This window comes from Mobula hypostoma, chromosome 13, assembly GCF_963921235.1.
Source record: "Mobula hypostoma chromosome 13, sMobHyp1.1, whole genome shotgun sequence".
Classification (NCBI taxonomy): domain Eukaryota; kingdom Metazoa; phylum Chordata; class Chondrichthyes; order Myliobatiformes; family Myliobatidae; genus Mobula; species Mobula hypostoma.
This window is the reverse complement of record NC_086109.1, coordinates 10459639-10480197: the sequence shown is the minus strand read 5'-3', so window position 1 is coordinate 10480197 and position 20559 is coordinate 10459639. Positions and strand designations below refer to the sequence as shown.

The 20559-nt window shown below is 42.7% G+C and overlaps 1 protein-coding gene across 2 annotated transcripts in view; it reads right to left on the bottom strand.

The window, feature by feature from the left end:
- LOC134355419 (ras-related protein Rab-7L1-like) overlaps window positions 1–17264 on the bottom strand; it is a 34024-nt gene extending 16760 nt beyond the window's left edge. The window contains exons 1-2 of one of the 2 annotated variants that reach the window (XM_063065271.1): window positions 17031–17264; window positions 16444–16666 (exon numbers count right to left, since the gene is read on the bottom strand). In XM_063065271.1, coding sequence (XP_062921341.1) covers window positions 16444–16564 — 121 coding nt within the window. In that variant the 5' untranslated portion in view covers window positions 16565–16666; window positions 17031–17264. The remainder of the gene's footprint in view (window positions 1–16443; window positions 16667–17030) is intronic. The other variant, XM_063065272.1, reaches the window with a different exon arrangement.
- Between the last annotated feature and the right edge of the window lie 3295 nt (window positions 17265–20559).

The window sequence follows — 20559 nt, the reverse complement described above, 5'->3', positions numbered from 1 at the left end:
ACCTTTTTTGCACTGCGGACCGGTTTCATATTGACAATGTTCTTGCGGACCGGCCGACCCGGGGGGGGGGGGGCGGGGGGTGGTAGGGTTGCCAACGGACAAGAGTAGCAGTTAAATACGTTGTTTACCCCGAGACTACAATGACCATGAAGCCTTGCGCGGGCACCAGTGCGCATGTGTGATTTGCGCATGCGTATACGCGCCGCCTTTTTTCTACAAATCGTTTTTGGTAATTCTGTTCGGGGGGGGAGGGGGGTTAATCGCGACCGGAATATAGGTGATAAGTGGCTAATACACTCAATTTCGTTTCTAAAAGGGTTTATCTAACGAATCTAATATTAAACACACAGCGCATATTTTCCTTGCATGAATATAGCGATGTCAATTATCAGGGGAGGACAGGGGACCTTGAAGTAAGTGTTGAACGAACTTCCAGTAGAAGTGGTAGAGGCAGGTTCGAATATTATCATTTAAAGAAAAATTGGATAGGTATATGGACAGGAAAGGAATGGAGGGTTATGGGCTGAGTGCAGGTCGGTGGGACTAGGCGAGAGTAGCGTTCGGCACGGACTAGAAGGGCAGAGATGGCCTATTTCCGTGCTGTAATTGCTATATGGTTATATAAGTAAGTCAATATCATAACATTTTAAGTAACGTTTGGATATTAAACACACAGCACATACTTTCCCGGTATGAACATATAAAATCACTGCAACACACCAATATCGCGGAATCAGTGGGAGCCCTGGACTTGTTTTCCTGCAACAAGACGGTCCTATCGAAGGGTGATGGGAGACAGCGATACTCGAAGGGGGTTCCTTATGTTCAGTCTATTACGCAATTTAGTTTTCGTTGCATTCATTGCAGAGGTATGTTGGAAATGGAAGCAACGTTTTCAGTGCTTTCGTGGCTATCTTGGGATACAGGTATTTAGCCTTGACTTTGAGATCCAAAATGCCGGCAGAGATGTTATGTGAAACATACTTTTCAGCCCGCCGTCGTTTGCAAACTCAAGGCGTTAATCTTCTTCCCGCGCTGACATGGATGATGCGCGGGTAATGACCTCGCATGCGTAATGGCTCAACAGTGGGCATGACAGAGAATGAGGAACGGTGCAGCTGACTCATATCGCCAAATCATATCGTTTCTTGCGGCCCGGTAGCGCATGCTTTGCGGCCCGGTGATTGGGGACCGCTGATCTATCTGACAGAACCATAAAACACAAGGCCAGTCAGCTCCTCAAGCATGACAATATTCCATACAATCATAACCCTCTGCCCTGGTGTCATTTCCTCTTCTGTGCCAGTTTCCTTCATGGCTCTCAATTCCTCCTTCAAAACTTAATCTGCTTCCTCTTTAAATGCTCCCTACAATCCAGCCTCAACAACCCTCTGGCAAAATATTCTCAAAATTCAATTTTAAATGACCATTTCCAATTGTGTAACTAGATTAGATTAGATTATGAGGACACACAGTCCTCTTTTATTGTCATTTAGTAATGCATGCATTAAGAAATGATACAATGTTTTTTCAGAATATCACAGAAACACAAGACAAACCAAGATGGAAAAAACTGACAAAAAACACATAATTATAACATATAGTTACAGCAGTGCAAAGCCATACCATAATTTGATAAAGAACAGACCATGGGCACGGTTAAAAAAAGTCTCAAAGTCTCTCGAAAGTCCCATCATCTCACGCAGACGGTGGAAGGAAGAGAAACTCTCTCCTGCCATGAACATCCAGCGTCGCAAGCTTGCCGATGCAGCACCCTGGAAGCACCCGACCACAGCCAACTCTTGAGTCCGTCCGAAAACTTTGAGCCTCAAACCAGCCCTCTGACACCGAGCACCATCTCTGCCGAGCGCTTCGACCCCGGCCCCAGCAACAGGCAATAGGCAAAGCCGAGGATTTGGGGCTTCCCTCTCCGGAGATTCTCGATCGCACAGTAGCAACGGCAGCGAAGCAGGCATTTCAGAAGTTTCTCCAGATGTTCCTCCGTGCTTCTCACGTCTGTCTCCATCAAATCAGGATTGTGCACAGTACCTATTTAACAAATACGATATCATTTCGGAGCGGCCGCGCGCGCTGCGTCGCGCCATCTTCTCTTCCCCTCCTACTATGTCTTCTTATTCAACATTCTCCTATGCATGAAAAAAAATCTCTACATCAACCATGTCCTTTAATGTTTAGAAGAATGAGGGGCAATTTTAGTAAGTTTTCTAAACTCCAAAGAAGAGCTTTAAATTCTTTAGTCACATAATACAGAAATATGCAAGTGATTACGTTCCAGTGTATTACACCAACTTCAAATGATAACACATACATGCTGGAGGAACTCAGCAGGTCAGACAGCATCAATGGACATGAATAAAGAGTTAATATTTCATGCTGTGACCCTTCATCAGAACTAGAAAGGAAGGAGAAAGAAACCAGAATAAGGTGGAGCGAGGGGAAGGAGTACAAGCTAGGTTATAGGTGAAGCCAGTGAGGGGAATGATCTGTGGGTGGGGGAAGAGGGGATGAAGTGAAAAGTTGGGAGGTGATAAGTAGGAAAGGTAAAGGGATGAAGGAGGAATCTGATCAGAGAGGAGAGTGGACCATGAGAGAAAGGAAAGGAGGGAGGACACTAGAGGGAGGTGATGGGCAAATAAGAGAAAGGATTTAAGGGGAGCCAGAAAGAGGAATGGAAAATGAAGGGGTGGGGATGAAATTATCATAACTTAGACCAAAAAAAAAATCAATGCTTATGCCATATGGTTGGAGGTTACTCAGATAGAATACAAGGTCTTGCTCCTCTAACCTGAGAATGGCCTCATCTTGACCGGAGGCCATGGATAAACATGTCAAAATGGGAATTTAAATGGTTTGCCACTGGGAAACTTTGCTTGTGTACAATGCATTTCGACACAAGAAAATTTAAAAAGTTAGAATTTTCACTGTGGCAAAGACAAACTATTTGCATGGGTAAAGCAGAGGAGAAAATGAGACAGGGATGCTTTTATACATATAGGAGACTGCTTCATTCTCCATTAAAATGTTCTTCTGACATTCCTCCTGACGTTGTCCATACTATACAACCTTCTAATCCAGGGGTTCCCAGCCTTTTTTATACCATGGACCCCCACCAGTAAACAAGGGGTCCTTGGTTCCCAGGTTGGAAACCCCTAATCTAATGAGAAGTTTAAAGGATTCCACTAAGAATTAAGATTATGCGTCTTTTATCTCAGGAAATACGTAGCATACAAAAATATCCAGAGAGGAAAAGACTTGCATTTTACAGCACCATTCAGGAAGTTTCAGAGCACTTGACATACAATTTTCTCAACTGTCGTCATCAATTCCAGCACCTTAGAATAACAAGTTTTCCTACCTTTAAGGAAAAACAATTTAATTGAGACACAGCATTCTCATGTCATCACACTTGACATTAAAAAGAAAAATGTTATTCAGTTTTAAAGTGGTTGTTGCTACAATAGATGAAGTCAATTTTCTGCTTTTGGTGCATGGAGAATGATTTTAGTTTGAGCTTTAAAAAGAATTTGAAAAGCTCATGTGGAGGAACCGATCCCTCAAAAGTAGCAGCAGGATAAAATTTAAGTAAACATTCATTATTCATTGCACATACAAGGATGCATTTAATGTGAGAGGGGAAAATTTCAAAGAAGGCGTGAGGATCAATTTTTTTTAATATACTCAGTTTGAGTGCGTGGAATGTGCTGCCTGGGCTGGTGGTAAAAGAAGATGCACAAGGGATTTTTAAAAGACGTTTAATAGGTACATGAATGTGAGGAAAGTGGAAGGACGTGGGCATTGTCCAGGCATAAGGGATCAGTTTGGTTGGCCATTTGATAACTGATTTACTTTGTTCTGTACAACATAGTGGGCTGAAGGGCCTGTTCCTTTGCTATACTCTTCAGTTCTATATAAACATTTATTAAAAACAGCAGAACTTTAATAGAAGTCCAGCTAGCCTTCTTCCCCTCCCACCTTTTTATTCTGGCATCTCCCCCCCCCCCTTCCTTCTCGGTCTTGAAGAAGGGTCTCAACCCGAAACGTCGACTATCTATTAATTTCCACAGATGCTGCCTGACCTGCTGAATTCCTCCAGGATTGTTTGTGTGTTGCTTTGGAGTTCTAGCATCTGCAGACTTTCTCGTGTTTTTAACTGTGATAAATAAGTATCTTGGTGGACAACCTTGGCAATTAAGCCAGTCTTCTCCAATCAGTTTCTACAAATTCTAAAGCCTACAACTATAACAAGTCATTAGTTTAACACTTTACAAATCTCACTGACAACCTAACCACATTCACAATCTCATCATCTGCTACAGATTCACTTCCCTGCTCTCTATTTTCACTCTTCTCCATTAAACAAGTAACTTTCACATGCTGAATTACATCTCTTATGACTTGAAACAATTCTGTAATTACAATCCCACAAGGGCTCATTTATACTTCTTGTAAACCTTACTCCCATGTGTGTTTGGAAAAGAACCCAAATCTTAAGCCAGTATTGAAAATAATGTCCTTTTGCACAGCTCTACCCACACATTTTCATCTCTAGTCATTAGCACTTTTTATTTCAACCACATTCGCAGCCAGCTGATGAACTAGACTGTTCCTTTTTTAACAAACCAATCTTGGGAAAGGCATTCTTGTCAACTCACTGGCTTTGATTTCAGACTTCATTGCAATGTAATTGGCAATAATTTATTACTGTTCCTGCCTTATAGACTAAATGATAAATCCAAGACTGTCATTGCTATTCTGTTCCACCACTCCATCCCCTCAATTTATAAGAAAAACATAAGACATAGGAGCAGAATTAAGCCACTTGGCCCATCGAGTCTGCACCGCCATTCCATCATGGCCGATTTATTACCCCTCTCAACCCCATTTCCTTGCCTTCTTCCCATAACCTTTGACACTAATCAAGAATCTACCAGCTTCCACTTTAGATATACCCTATGACTTGGCTCCACAGTTGTTTGAGGCACTAAATTCTAGATTCACCAGCCACTGCATTAAGAAATCCCTCCTCGTCTCTCTTCCCAAGGAACATCCCTCTATTTTGGGGCGATGTCCTCTGGTCCTCTCTCCCAACTAATGGAAACGACTACTCTATCCAGCCTTTCCATGTTTGGTCGGTTAACCAAATGAACCCACTGTGCCTTTTAATAATACTTGGTATCCTGATGGGGGTTAAAGTGGAGACATTTATACCATATTTCCTCATTTAATACTATTAAAAGCAAGTTTCACAGATTCAAAATACTTGGAGGAACTTAAGCAGTCCAGGCAGCATCTTGTAGGGGAATAAGCAGTCGACATTTTGAACGGAGATTCTTCATCAGGACATTATTCTCCTCTGCAGATGCTGCTTGACTTGCTGAGTTCGTCCAGCATCTTCTGTATGTTGGTATTTCTAGCATTTGCAGAATCTCGTGTTTAAATTTCTCAGGTGGCACCTAGGTCTTAGGTTTAGACCCAGACTCATTTAGTTTTTACAGAACATTACAATGTGGAGAATGGCCATTCAGCCCAACCCATCCATCCATCAGTGGTCACTCTTTGCCCAGCACTTGGTCCATAGACTTCTAAGCCCAAGCAATTCAAACTTTTCTAAACTCTTTAAAATGCTGTTAACAACTCAGCTTCAACCACTCATTCAGACAATGAATACTGGATACTCCATAGGCCCCTCTAAATCTCTTTCCCTCTTGCCCTAAGCCTGCCATTCAGTTATCTACCATTGAAAGAGACAGCAGCTTTCTGAACCCTAGTATCTAGCATAGTGGTTAGTGTAATGCTATTATAGTGGCAGTAACACTGGTTCAGTTCTGCTGTCGGTAAAGAGTTTGTACATTCTCCGTGACGTGGGTTTCCTCTCACATTGCAAAGACATACACATTAGTAGATTAATTGGTCACATGGCTGTAAGCATGACTTACTAACCCTAACTTGTACATCTTTGAAATGTGGGAGAAAATCAAAGTATCCAGGGGAAATCGGTGTGGTCACGGGAGAAACATACAAAACTTATTACAGACAGCAGTAGGAATTGAATGCCGGTCTTACAGCTGGTAAGTAATATGTTACGCTAACTGTGATACTATCAGCATCTACATTCTCTTGTCTCTCATGACTGAACAGCTTGATCTCAGGCAATATCCGGGTGTTGGAAATCTTCAGAATTAGGTTTATTGTCACTGGCATGTGTCTCCAGCAAATCTGAGGGTCAATCTAATAAAGGTTAGCAACAAAACAAAATTATCTAATTAAAATCATTTTTCATAAGTGAAGAATAGGAAATAGCTTCATAAAGCAGAGACTTGTGTACAAGATTATTTTGAATGAAAATTGTACAAAGGAGATAAAGCTTCTGTTCAGGGACTTTCTCTAAAAGGACTGCAAACAATTACAGAAGAATTCAATTTTTTTTTTCTCACAATATGTACTTCTTACAAAATATACACAGGCTAACTAGATTACTGAATTTTTGCTTCATTATAACTGACCTAGCATTAACCCAAAGGATTCAGCACAAGATACGAGGAAACAGTGACATCTTGAATTCCTGCAATTCATTTACAATGCTGCAAGATCTTGATGTCGAGATGGTTTTTAACATTGATGGGGAGAAAAAGACGAGATGTTTAAAGAGTTAGTGCATCATCGTCAATTTTGTAATATCGCTATACACCTCACACTGTGGGAGGTCCTGAATGGGCAAAATACTTGGCATGGGTCTAGGAACTATTGAAGAACAGAGGGAGCTCTGAGGGTGTAGAAGACCAAAGGTACCAAAGATGGAAGCATAAACAGATGAGAAAAATTTTAAAAAGCACACATGATACTTGCCTTTGTACACTGAGACATAAAACACAAGAGCAAAAAGGTTATGGTACATCTTGATAAATGTTGGTTATGCTAAAGTATTGTGGGCTATTGACATCACTACAGTAAAGGAAAGCAATTGCAATGGAAAGGGTGCGGAGATTTACCAGGATGTTGCAAATGAAATACAATGTTGGAAAGTGTATGGTTATGCACTTTGGCAGAAGAAATAAACGGGCAGACTATTATTTAAATGGGGAAAAAATTCAAAGTTCTGAGATGCAACGGGACTTGGGAGTCCTCGTACAGGATACCCTTAAGGTTAATCTCCAGGTTGAGTTGGTAGTGAAGAAGGCGAATGCAATGTTGGCATTCATTTCTAGAGGAATAGAGTATAGGAGCAGGGATGTGATGTTGAGGCTCTATAAAGCACTGGTGAGACCTCACTTGGAGTACTGTGGGCAATTTTGGTCTCCTTATTTAAGAAAGGATGTGCTGACGTTGGAGAGGGTACAGAGAAGATTCACTAGAATGATTCCAGGAATGAGAGGGTTAACATATGAGGAACGTTTGTCTGCTCTTGGACTGTATTCTTCAGAGTTTAGAAGAATGAGGGGAGACCTCATAGAAACATTTCAAATGTTGACAGGCATGGACAGAGTGGATGTGGCAAAGTTGTTTCCCATGATGGGGGAGTCTAGTACGAGAGGGCATGACTTAAGAATTGAAGGGCGCCCATTCAGAACAGAAATGCGAGAAACTTTTTTAGTCAGAGGGTGGTGAATCTATGGAATTTGTTGCCACGGGCAGCAGTGGAGGCCAAGTCATTGTGTGTATTTAAGGCAGAGATTGATAGGTATCTGAGTAGCTAGGGCATCAAAGGTTATGGTGAGAAGGCGGGGGAGTGGGACTAAATGGGAGAATGGATCAGCTCATGATAAGATGGCAGAGCAGACTCGATGGGCCGAATGGCCAACATCTGGTCCTTTGTCTTATGGTCTGTGGTCTTATGGAAATACAGTGCTTCAGTTATGAGGAGAGATTGGAAAGGATGGGTAGAAGAGCAATGCATCTTTTCTCTATCTGCACTGTATTCCGTGCTACGCGTTTATTATAGGAACTAGTCCCATGAGTGGCGGGGGGGGGGCGTGGTAAAAACAAAGGGAAGAAGTCACATATTCTTGCTTATTTCATTGCAGTTTGTAGCTTGGGACCAGCAGATACTGTATCTTTTGCTGACGGCTCAATGACACTCAATTACGCTTCGCTTACACTTGGGTACGCTTAAGTTTCATCCCTTCAAGATTGTGTGTTTGCTAATTGCATATAAAGGATTGAATACATATCCTCATCTTTTGGAGCAACATTATTAGAGTGAGGGCACGTCATGCAAGTATAACAAATCCACAGGGTCGCAGGCAGTGGCAGCTATTCTAGTTTTGCTGCTTCATTCTGTCAGCAAAAGTTTTGAACAGCTATACCAAATGAACATCAGTATTCGGATGTGTCCATGAAATTAGAACTGCAACCTGGAGCAACTTATGGCAAGTAACAACCTTTTGTTGGTTCATGCTATGTGTCTGGATCTGAACACAGCTTTGAACAATCAGCTTTTGAACAGTGGTGTTTGCCTGAATAGTTTGATCCTTAGTTCTGTTGAAACGTTGAATTGAAATACTGCTTTGACTGTCGACAGCCGAATTGAATTTGCCATTTTGTCTGGTTCGTGCACTTGGAAAACAACACGAGTCAAGCTGGAAGCAGTGACCTTGAAGTCAAGACTAAAAGAGAAATTAAAGGTTAGATTGCTAGAGGAGAGGAAAATATTTATAAAGCCACAGAACGGGCTTTGACTACATATAAAGCTGAAGACAGCCTGTCTAACACGCAGCACGTTCTCTTGCTAGGAAAGTGCTCCATACATCTGATACCTCATCAGCTCACATCAGAATGGAGGCTGAGTTATGCGCAAGACAACAAATATTGTGAGATAAACACGCATTGGAAGAAAAGATGGAACAGCTTTGAAGAAACCAGGAGCAGTTTAAGTTGAAGGAAGAAATTGCAGCCAAGATGGCCAGGGTTAAAGTGCTAAGGGCTTCAAGGGCTATAAATGCCAAACATGCTCTAGTACGACAGTTCTATGCTGAGAGTTCCCATGTTGGCATGGAAGAGAGAAAATCCAGTATACTCAATGTCAATGTGGAGACATTTTTGAGGAACAAATGCCTATGAGCCACGAGATTAAACCCCAAGGGGTAGTTCAGGGTGTTCACACTCAGCCTGCACCAATGAGGCACTCTGAACCTATGCCACATCCAATAACACAAGGTGCTTCTGAGGACACTGATTTACAGCATGAAACTACTCGTGTTTCAGATGAAAAAGGTGAAAATGCTACATTAGAGGCCATAAGGACGCAAAGGAAATAATAAGCATGTGAAAGGAAATAACAAGCAATGATGCAACAATGCATTGCATCTCTAAGAGAGAGATTCAAATCTTTGATGGCAATCCATTGCAGTATTATTCATATATGAGGGCTTTCAAGAATAGCTTTGAAGGCAAGACTTACAATTATGGTGACCGTCTCTATTTTCTCAAACAGTTCACTGGATGTTACCCCAGCGAGCTCATCAAAAGTTGCCAGTAAGCCAGCCTGGAGCAAGGATATTTAAAGGCCCAAGCTTTACTGCATGAACATTTTGGTGATGAGCACAAAATTGCTGCAGCCTACATGGAAAAGGCTCTTTCTTGGCCACATTTTAAATCAGAAGGCGTGAAAGCATTTCAAGATTCCAGTCTTTTCCTTAGAGGCTGTTGCAATGCCATGGAAGACATGCAGTAAATGCGCGAGTTAGAAATGCGGGCTAATATGAGGATTGTCATAAATAAATTGCCCGATAAATTTTGGGAGTGGAGATCGGCAGTCTGTAAACAGAAAGAAAGGCAAGGCTACTTACACTGACATTGTTGATTTCATTGAAAGAGAAGTAAAGGTTGCTACACCCCCAGTGTTTGGGAAAAAAATACAATGCTACATTGCCGGCAGTAATTAAAGGTGTGAACAAAACTAGATCACAAGTTCATCCTCAAGCTAAGAAAGAGGCTATCCCACTACTTCGGCAAAGTGAAGCTCAACTAAGCCCAGAACTGATGAAAAGGGTGCAGATTTGAAACAAGCTATGAATGAAGCAAACAAGGCAGTGAGTACCATCTTCATATCTAATGGATTTATGAGTACATACGAGGATTGTGAACTTCCTATAATTCCAGTTCAGGTGAAGTCCAAGAGTCACAAGACAGTGTCTACTTATGCTTTCCTAGATTAAGGAAGTACGGCAGTGTTCTGCATAGTGAGTCACATGAACAAGCTCAACCTGACAGGAAAAGTAATATGCATTCTCTTACACACCATAGGTCAAGAGAACGTTGTGAGTAGCTAAGTTGTTTCAGGATTGGAAGTGGTTAGATAGTGAAAACAACTGAACTGCCTAACATCTATACACAGGAATATATGCCTGTCTACAAAGGGAACATTCCTCGTCAGGGAGGTCTTCAGGAATGGCCTCACTTAAAGCATGTTCATTTGCTGGAAAATGAAGTTGAAATTCAGCTGCTGATAGGGGTGAATGTACCCAAGGCACTACAGCCCATGCAAATGATCCACAGTGTTAATGATGGACCCTATACAATCAGAACAATGCTGGGTTGGACTCTTAATGGGCCTTTGAAAGGAAACTGTGGTGGTGGAAGAGCTGACAGTCAATGGGACTTCAGTTTTGCGCTAGGATGAGTTTAGGAGGAAACCATTCGAGACAGGTTTCCCTGAATGTAATCTAGAAGAAAAACTTGGTTTGTTAGAAGATCACAATCCAGATAGACTGCTTCCCAAAATTTTGCAGCATTTGTGTAAATGTTGAGATTTCATGTCTCCTGTGTCCTATTAGCATATAGTTGTAATTATTCTAGTAAAATAATTAGGGGTTTGGAATATAGCAGCCATGCATCTGTTCTCTATCTGCATTGTATTCTGGGTTGTGTACTTATTATGGTAACTAGTCTCACGAATGGGAGCGTGGTAAAAGTGAAGGGAATAAGTCATGTATTCTTGTTTATTTTGTTGCAGCTTGTAGCTTGGGACTGGCGGATGTCATATCTTTTGCTGATCCCTCAATATCACTCAATAAAGCTCAATCACACACACTTGGGTTCATTTAAGTTTCATCGCTTCAAGATTGCATGTTTGCTAATGAAGGATCCTCCACTTTTGGAGCAAGATTATTGGAGTGAGGATGCGTCATACAAATATAACAAATCATTGGACTGCAGGCAGCAGCAATTGTTTCAGTTTGGTTTTGCTGCTACAGATGGGTTTATATGAAAAAAAAATTGAGAGGCATAGTTAGCATAGCAGGAAACCTCTCCCATGGCTGAGGTGCCCAAGTTCAAATGGCATAAGATTAATGAAAGAGGCAAGAGGCTTAGAAGGAATTGGAAGACGCAGATGCTCACACACAAAAATACTGCAGATTGTCTAAGGCCAAGACCCACAATATTTAAATATTTAGATGAACTCTTGAAATCAGCAACACTATGCGGAACTGAAAAATGGGATTGATGATGGACGTTTCATGGGGGCATGAGAACATATGGGCCAAAGAACCCATTTCTGTGCTGAATGACGGTGTACTTAAATTTGAAGACGAGCTGCTCTAAAATCCAGATATTATAATATTTACAAAATTAAGATGACTCAAAAGATCAGAAAGTAATTGACGTGGATTTTTTTTTAAACTGACAATTAAGGAACGAATGTCAGCAACCAGAGATTTAATTGAGAAGGGAGCTGGGAGAGAGAGCAAGATACTGTTTTTACAACTGAACAAGCCACATCAGTACTGAATACACAGTCCTAAAGAGTGGAAGTAGTATATACAATAATTCTTGACGTGGAAATTGGAACTATAGTGGAAAAGGAAACATCTGCAGGGCACTGGGAAAAAGCATGGTAATGATAAACATCCTATCGCAAGAACAACGGTTTCAGAGCAGGCGGCTTTGTTCTGCAGTGGCACAGAGACACTGAATCTCAACACCAACTTCCATTGCAGCTTGACTATAGATATTCTAGAATGAATTGCTCACACCAAACAGAATTTTGGAACAGTGGAGATAGATTTAAAAACATGGCAATGTTTATATTAATATTTACAGTCAATTCATGAACTTTAGCTTCCACTCCCCTAAACCTTAGTCAAACAGTTCCAACATTGCAACAGTGACTGGACTCTTAAAGGAAGATTGCAAAACTCTGTGGGGTATTTTATAGGCACTTGATAAAAGCAAAACATTTATTCATTTACAAAGTATTAATTCCTTCTATCCACATGGTAATTCAAGTGAAAATCTTATAATGGCACAGAAGGCCATTCAGCCCACTTTTCCATTGTGTCACACTAAACACTCACATTAGTACATTTCCCTTGCAACCACAGGCAGTGCAACAATTGTCCTTTCAGCTTTTCTGTTCCCACCATCCACGGACCCAGTCTTTCCAGTTGAAGCAGTGATCCACTCCCACTCCTTTTGCTCTAGAGTACTGCAAATGTTGATCACAACACAGTCGCCACTACAGTGGAGAATGTAAAAACACAGATTGGCAACTGCTTTGTGGAGTTCAGCGCTGTACAGGCCATTCGGCCCACAATGTTGTAATGACCTAGATGCAAACTTATACTAAACGTCCTCCTCCTGCGTTTCAGCCATGGCCCTCAATTCCCATCATATTAATGTGTCAATCTAAACACCAGACTGCCCGATTCTACTACTACTCCTGGTAACCCATTCCAGTCAGCCACCACTCTCTGCATAAAAATCTGCTCTTCACTGCATTTAAACTCCCCCCCCCCATCTTAAAATCATGTCCACTGTTGTTTGACATTTCTACCCTGGGAGAAAAAAAGATTCTATCTTCCATCATCAATCATTAAGGACCCCCACCACCCAAGACATGACCTCATCTCAATACTATCATCAGGGAGGAAGTACAGGAACCCAAAGACAAACTCAATATTTCGCCCTGGATCACATGCAATATCTTGAGTCAGCATCCCATGAAGGACCTATCAAATGTCTTAATAAAGCCTATGCAGTAAATATCCACTATCTTACCCTCCTTTGTTATCTTCTAAAAAAAAACTCAATCGTAAGGCATGACCTGCCCTACACAAAGCCATGCTGACTGTCCCTAACTTGGCCAAGCTTTTTCCAAATATACACAAATCCTCAGTAGCTTCACCAATAGCTTCCTTACCACACATGAGGCCCCTGGCCTATAACTGCCTGGACTACCCCTATTTCCTTTCTTGATCAGAGCCACAACACTTGCTACTCGCCAGTCCTCTAGGACTTCGCCTGTTACTACAGAGGACACAAAGTCCTAGCAGTCTCCTCACTTTTCCCGTCTTTATGATTTGTGTCTCCTCACTTGTTTCTTTCAATATTCTGGGATTTATGTCATTATGCCCTGGGGCCAACTTAACCACCTTAATGCTCTTCAGAAAATCCAGCACCACCTCCTCAGTCCAAAAATGTAGCAGCACATTAGCATGTCACACTCCGGCTTAACTATCACACAGATACATCTCTAGGGCAAGTAGCAATAAACTTATTTAATACCTCAGCTACCTGCTCGACTCCAAGGACAAATTCTTTCCTTTATTCTTGAGCAGATCTAACAAGCCCTTAGTTATCATCTTTTTCTTAATACAAAGATAAAATGCCTTGGAATTCTGCTTAATACTGGTTGCCAAGGACATTTCATGGCCCCTATTCACCTAGTTCAGCACTTTCCTGCTATCTATATATTCCAGACAGGCCCAGTCTGATTTTAGCTTTCTAAATCTTTTTTATTTCCTGACTAAGTTTCAAGTGAAAGTAACTTCATGATCAAAGTTCATACACGTTACTCGAGGTTCATTTTACGACCCCTCAGATCATCCAAGGCTCCCTTATTTACCATTCTTATCCTTACCAGAATATGCTGATCCTTTAGTCTGATCAGCTGCTTGTTAAACAACTCCATGTTGGACATGGCCTTCTGCAACAGCACCTGTTCCCAATCAGTGTGCCTTATCATGTCATAATTTGCGCCCCCCTCCCCAATTTAGTATTTTCCTGAAAGATATGAATTTATTCCTTACTTAATTATATTAAAACATAATGAGTTGTAGTCACTATATCAAAATGTTTACTTGGCCTGGCTCATTCCTCAACACCAGGTGCAGTGTGGTTTCTTCTCCAGTTGGACTCTCCACAAACTGTTTCATGCACTGAAAAAGACTGTCCCATCTAAGCTTCTGTAGGAGCTTCTACGAGTTCCCCATCTATGACACTGGCTCACCTGTTAATTTTTTTTTAATTTGTAGAAATGGAGGATGAGCCCAGGCTGAGCTATGCATTTGCACTTCTTGCTTTGCATTTCACAACTCTGGCATCCTTTTATGTTCATTATCTCTCTCCTCCTATTTTCCCCATGCTCACCCCAGTGTTACCTTCAGAGTCATCTCCCCTTCCCTACCCTCCCAGCAATGTAACAAACACAAGAGATTTTACAGATGCTGGAAATCCAGAGCAGCGCACACAGATGCTGGAGGAACTCAGCAGGTCAGGGGAGGATGCCATTTATTCCTCTCCAAAGATGCTGCCTGACCTGCTGAGTTCCTCCATCATTTGGCGTGTGTTGCAACGGCTCCTCCATAGAGAGTTAAGCACACCAAGTTCCTGGGAGTTCATATCACGGATGACCTCACTTGGGTCCCTCAGTATCAGCTCCTGAATAAGAAAGCACAGCAGCATCTCTACTTCCCGAAGAGACTGAGGCAAGCCAGGCTCCTCCCCCCACCACCCCCATCTTAACTGAATTTTACAGGAGCACGACTGACAGCTTCCTGACAAGCTGCAGCTCCATCTGATATGTGAGCAGCAGAGCACTGGACCAGAAGTCCCTACAAGGAACTGTGAGAAAGGCTGAGAGAATCATTGGGGTCTTCCTACCATCCACTGGGGGCATTTATCAGCAGTGCTACAAATGCAAGGCGCTTAGTATTATCGAGAATCCCAACCATCCATCCAGCATCCCCTTTGACTTTCTACCATCAGGTAGAAGACTCTGATCCATAAAGACAAGAACAATCAAGATGGGAAACAGTTTCTCCTCTCAGGCCATGGAGCTTCTCAGCTCCCTGCAGCATCACATTCAAAGTGTCACTGGATAATTTGTACCGTACCCTACAAGATTTAATTTATGCACTTTGCTTATCTAAGCACAATTCATTTGGAGATTTCATTCTTACTTTCCCAAGTTATTGCGTGTTGTATACGTGTTGTGTACTACAGAGCTTTACACTCTAGTCTGGAGAAACATTTTCTCATTTGGTGGTATTAACGTACATAGTTAAATGACAAAAAACTTGACCTGGAACAAACTTGTTTTCTTCCCAGTTTTGGCAAACCTGAAACCGTTTCTCTTTCCACAAAAGCAGCCTGGCCAGTCAATCTATTTCAGTACTGCCTTTATTTTAAATTTCAAGTTTCTAAAAATTTCCTCCTCTCATTTCCCCAAGTACTTAAAACTTCTCTCACATATCCATTAACTCCCCTCAGAGATTTCTCTGAGCTGTTAATCCTCAAAAGGAATAATTTATAATAACTAGTTAACAAATCAATGTGGGAAAAAACCAAAGCACCCAGAGGAAAACCATGGAGAAAAGCGACAAAAATTCCACACCATCCTCCTGCCCAGTCTCCAAATCCTTAACTGAATATGGACTCCTTGTGCTATGAGCCAGCAGCACTGACCGTTGTCCCACCCATTACCCTACAAAGCAAGGCCTTACAAAGGACTGCAAGGACTGCTGAGGGGATCATGGAGGGTGGGTGTCGCTCTTCCACCCACTCGAGATAGTTATCAGGAATGCTGTGTACGCAAGGCCCTTAGCATTGTCAAGGATTCCTCCTATCTGTCCCCTACCATCAGGCAGGAGGTACTGTAGCTTTAGGACAAGGAGTGTGAGGATGTGGAGCAGCTTCTTCCCCCAAGCTGTGAGACTATTGAGCTCCCTCCACCACCCAGGTGTCATCACATATAAAGTGCCAGTAGTGTTATATGGCTTATTTTTTGAACTTGTGTCACAAATGCACCTTATGCTAATGTTCATCTTCTGGAATATATTTTATTATTTGTTAATTACTTATGTGTTGTATGTGAGCTACAAACACTGTTGTGCAACTTGGTCCGGAGGTACATTGTTTCATTTGGCAGTATACATATATACAGTTGAATGACAATAAACTTGGAGCACTACCTCTAAAGATAGACCTCCCTCCCTTTTCATACAATTTTAAATCCAGTAATAGGAAACCATCTTCATCCTTACCTTCCAATGCAGACCTCGGACGCCTAAAAATATTCCTCTCAACTTCCACAGTAAACTGGCATCACCCAAAGAAAATACTTTTCCTTTCAACACCAAGGCTAGATCAATTTAAAGCGATTCAACTGTGTGACTAGAGAAACATGAAGTATACATCTCTTACCTCCCACGGTGGACTTGTAATGTTTGCTGAAGCTGTCATTAGTATAACGATGTACCAGTGAGGTTTTGCCCACTGCACTGTCACCGATGACAAGCACCTTGAACAGATAGTCCTTGGACATGGTGGGTTGCACTGCGGACAACAGGGGCGCGGGCTCACTGCGGAGCAAAGCAGTGGAGGGGAGCTGGCTGGCAAGGAAGACTCTCCGAGAGTGAGTAAGTTTCTGAAGGAGGGAAATGGAGGAGAGCTTCACTAAGAGTGGGCAAGTTCCTGAAGGAGAGAGATTCACCGAGAGACAGGAGAGTTTCCGAAGGAGGGTGGGAGATTCACTGAGCGGACAGACACTCACTGAGGGATAGGAAACGGAGGCCGACTGACTGAGTAGGGATGGAGGAACAGAGGGAGAGCTGAGAGAAGAGGACACAAGGGAATTGAGGGAGGGGGCAGGAAAACACTGAGGAATGAGGGAAACACTAACAGAGGGACAAAGAGACTCGCAGAGGGATGGTGGTAGATTCTGAGGGAGGTTTCGGGGAGGGAGAGACAGAGACACCGAGGGACAGAGGGAGGAGACAGTGAAGACTCACTGACGGAGGAGGGGAACTCGCTGAGGGATTGGGGGAGTCACTTCTGCCTCGCCGAGGGGTGGTCAAAGGCCTTGCCCCTCACAACACAGCCACCGCCGGCCGTCTCAGCGCTCTCACCCCGCTACCAGCTGCCGCACACTAAGCAATGATGGAGCCCGGTGCGAGCGAGTCCACCACTTGCTGCAACCGCCTCTTCTCCACCCTCATCCTCCCCATTTTGCAAATTTTCCGCTCACTGGGTCACATGACGCCGATTACGGCGCCGCATGCTGGGAATTGAGGTTTTATATTTAAAACCCTGGCGGCGATGCCCGTGCTTAATGAACCTTTGGGAGTTGTAGTTCCATCGGGATAAGCTTGGTGGACTAGCGAAAGAATGAACTACAATTCCCAGAATGCCGCTCTCTCACAGAGCGCATCTCCTGCCCCTTGTGGTTAAAGCCCCGCCCTCCTTCGAGGTTCAGGCGTGGGTGGTCTGCGTCCCATTCTAGTGCTGGGGTGTCAAGTGCAGGTAGACAGTAAGGTACAAAGTTACAACAATCATTGTAAGGACAAGAGTCTATTTTATCATACTGGGGATCTGTTCAATCGTCTTAAACAGTTCAAAGTAAATTTATTATCTTTGTATATACAGAATATGGCATCATATACTAGATTTGGGAACAGCCTCTTTCCAACTGTGATAAGAATGCTGAACGGATCCTGACCCAGATCTGGGCCGTACCCTCCAAATATCCGGACCTGCCTCTCGGTCTTTTTTGCACTACCTTACTTTCCATTTTTCTATTTTCTATTTATGATTTATAATTAAAATTTTTAATATTTACTAATTTTACTATTTTTAATATTTAATATTTGTAATCCAGGGAGTGGGAAGCGCAGAATCAAATATTGCTGTGATGATCGTACGTTCTAGTATCAATTGTTTGGCGACAATAAAGTATGCAGTATAAGTACTACCCTGAGATTCATTTTCTTGCAGGCATTTACAAAGAAGTAGAATAGAATCCATGAAAAAAACACGCACAAAGATTGACAGCAACCAATGAGCAAAAGAGGACATACTGTGCAAACACAAAAACATAATAAATTAATTAATGATACTGAGAACATGAGTTGCAGAGTCCTTGAAAGTGATACCATAGAATGTGTTCCAATGTTGTGGTGAGTGAAGTTATCCACACTGGTTCAGGAGCCTGATGGTTGAAGAGTAGTAACTACTCCTGGCTGTGTAGGGACGGGGTTCGTATTCTGGAGTTGGGAAGAACAACCAGAAGACAGCAGAAGAGAGCCAGGAGAAATGCAACCATGGTTGCCACCACTACCACATATACATGTCCCACCTGCAATAGAGCTTGTGGGTCCAGGATAGGACTGTATAGTCATCAAAGATCTCACCATTAAAGGAGTGGACGTCGTCATCGGATTTTGATGGACAACCAAAGAAGACTCCTGATCCTGGTGGTATAGGACCTAAGGCTCCTGTACTTCATTCCCAAACCTAGCAGCAAGAAGAGAGCATGGCCTGGATGGTGGAGGTCCCTTGGTGATGGACATTGCTGTCTTGTGGCAGTGCTCTTTGTGGATGTACTCAATGGTGGGGAGGACTTTTGCTGTGAGGTGGACTGCGCTGTCTCTACCAATTTTTGTAGGCTTTTCTGCTCTTGGTTATTGGTGTTTCCGTACCAGGCCATGATGCAATCAATCAAGAAACTTACTTACCAAAGTTTGTCAAAGTTTCAGATGGCATCCTGAATCCATGCAAACTTCTGAGAAAGCAGAGACAATTGCCATGCCTTCTTTGAAATGATACTTGCGTACTGATATAACACCCAGGAATTTAAAGTTACAGTGGGGGTAGAAGCTGTCCTTAAGTCTGGTGGTACGTGCGTTAAGGTGGTGCTGGTGAGGCCAATGTGGGTACCACAAATTCTGCCACTGTTGGGGCATCTCTATCTGGTGTGGGAGCAGCCAAGCATCAGACTGGAAGTCCCTACAAAGGACTGTGAGAATGGCTGAGAAGATCATAGGGGTTTGCCTACCATTCAGTGGGGACATCTACCAGGAGCGCTACATATACAGGGCCCTTAGCACTATTAAGGATGTCAGCCATCCACCCAGCATTCTCTTTGACATTCTATCATCAGGCAGGACACTCTGATACATAAAGACAAGAACAGTCTGGATGGGAATCAGTTTCTTCTCTCAGACCATTAGGCTTCTGAACTCCCTGCTGCATCACATCAAAGTGTCACTGGTTAATCTGTTCTGTTCCTTATAATATTTAATTTATGCACTTTAGTTTATTTATGTCCCGCTTAGTGGCGCAATAATATCAGTGCCGGACTCAGGAGCGAAGGTTCCTGAGTTCGAATCCAAGTCGGGCTGAGCGTCGAGCTAGCAACTCGGCCTCGTAAAAACAAGAATAGCTTGCTGCGGAAACACCGTCAAAAGACAGTGCCCCGATAACTCCACTGCCAAGTTAAGGGCTATTCTTCTTCTTAGTTTATTTATGTGTAATCCATCTGTAGATTTCACTCTTACTTTCATAAGTTATTATGTGTACTGCAGTGCTTTAAACCGTGGTTCAGAGAAACATTGTCTCGTTTGATGGCATACATGTATATAGTTAAATGACAATAAACTTGACTTGCTTTATTATTGTCACATGTACGGGGCCCTCCAAGAGGACCACAACCTTGATGTACTTTGAAGGCTTGTGTGCCTCAGTGACCCAGTGAGCTGTGTTGGCTGGAGTCCGGGCTTTATACTTTGGCGCTTGGTGGGGTCACCCATGCCAAACAGGTCAAAGGGTAGAGGCCAGACTAAGAGTGCTCCAGTTTTGGGGGTTCAGATCAGGACTAACAACCCTGACCGGTAAAACAAAGTTGTTACAGAAACAGCAATGAAGAATCCTTCTACATGTGAGTGTGATGGTTTTCCTGAGTCGCCACCCGGGGCTTGCATGACTGATAGTAGTGAAAACCGAGAGGAAGCTTCTGACATGATGAAGGAAGCCGTGACCACCACCAGATATGGAGGATCTTCATTGCTGCTCTAAACACCAGTGGTGTAATGGGCAGTAAGTTAGTTTCACTGGGGTACAGTAACAAATTTGTCTTGTATATTGTTCATACAGATCAATTCATTACTGCGTGCATCAAGGTAGTAAAAGTTTGAGAGGGAAACTAAATCGGCTGTGATTGATTGGTTTGTTGCCTTAGGGCACATTGGGTGGCATTTTCGCCATTTTCATAGCATTGAACTGTTTTTTTTTTACAAGGCCAAGTTGTTAGCTCGATGCTCAACCCAGCAAGGATGGAAAGCGTGCAAGGGGCCAGCCGAATTCGAAATCTGAACCATTCGCCTTGACATCCCTTGCTGATGCCACTACATCACTGGCCAGCCCATGATTGAATGGTGGAATGGATTCAATAGGCTGAATGGCCTAATTCTGCTCCTAGGTCTTATGGTATTTATCATTTTGCATAACAGAAGACATGTCTCTTTAAAAATCTACAAGGAATTC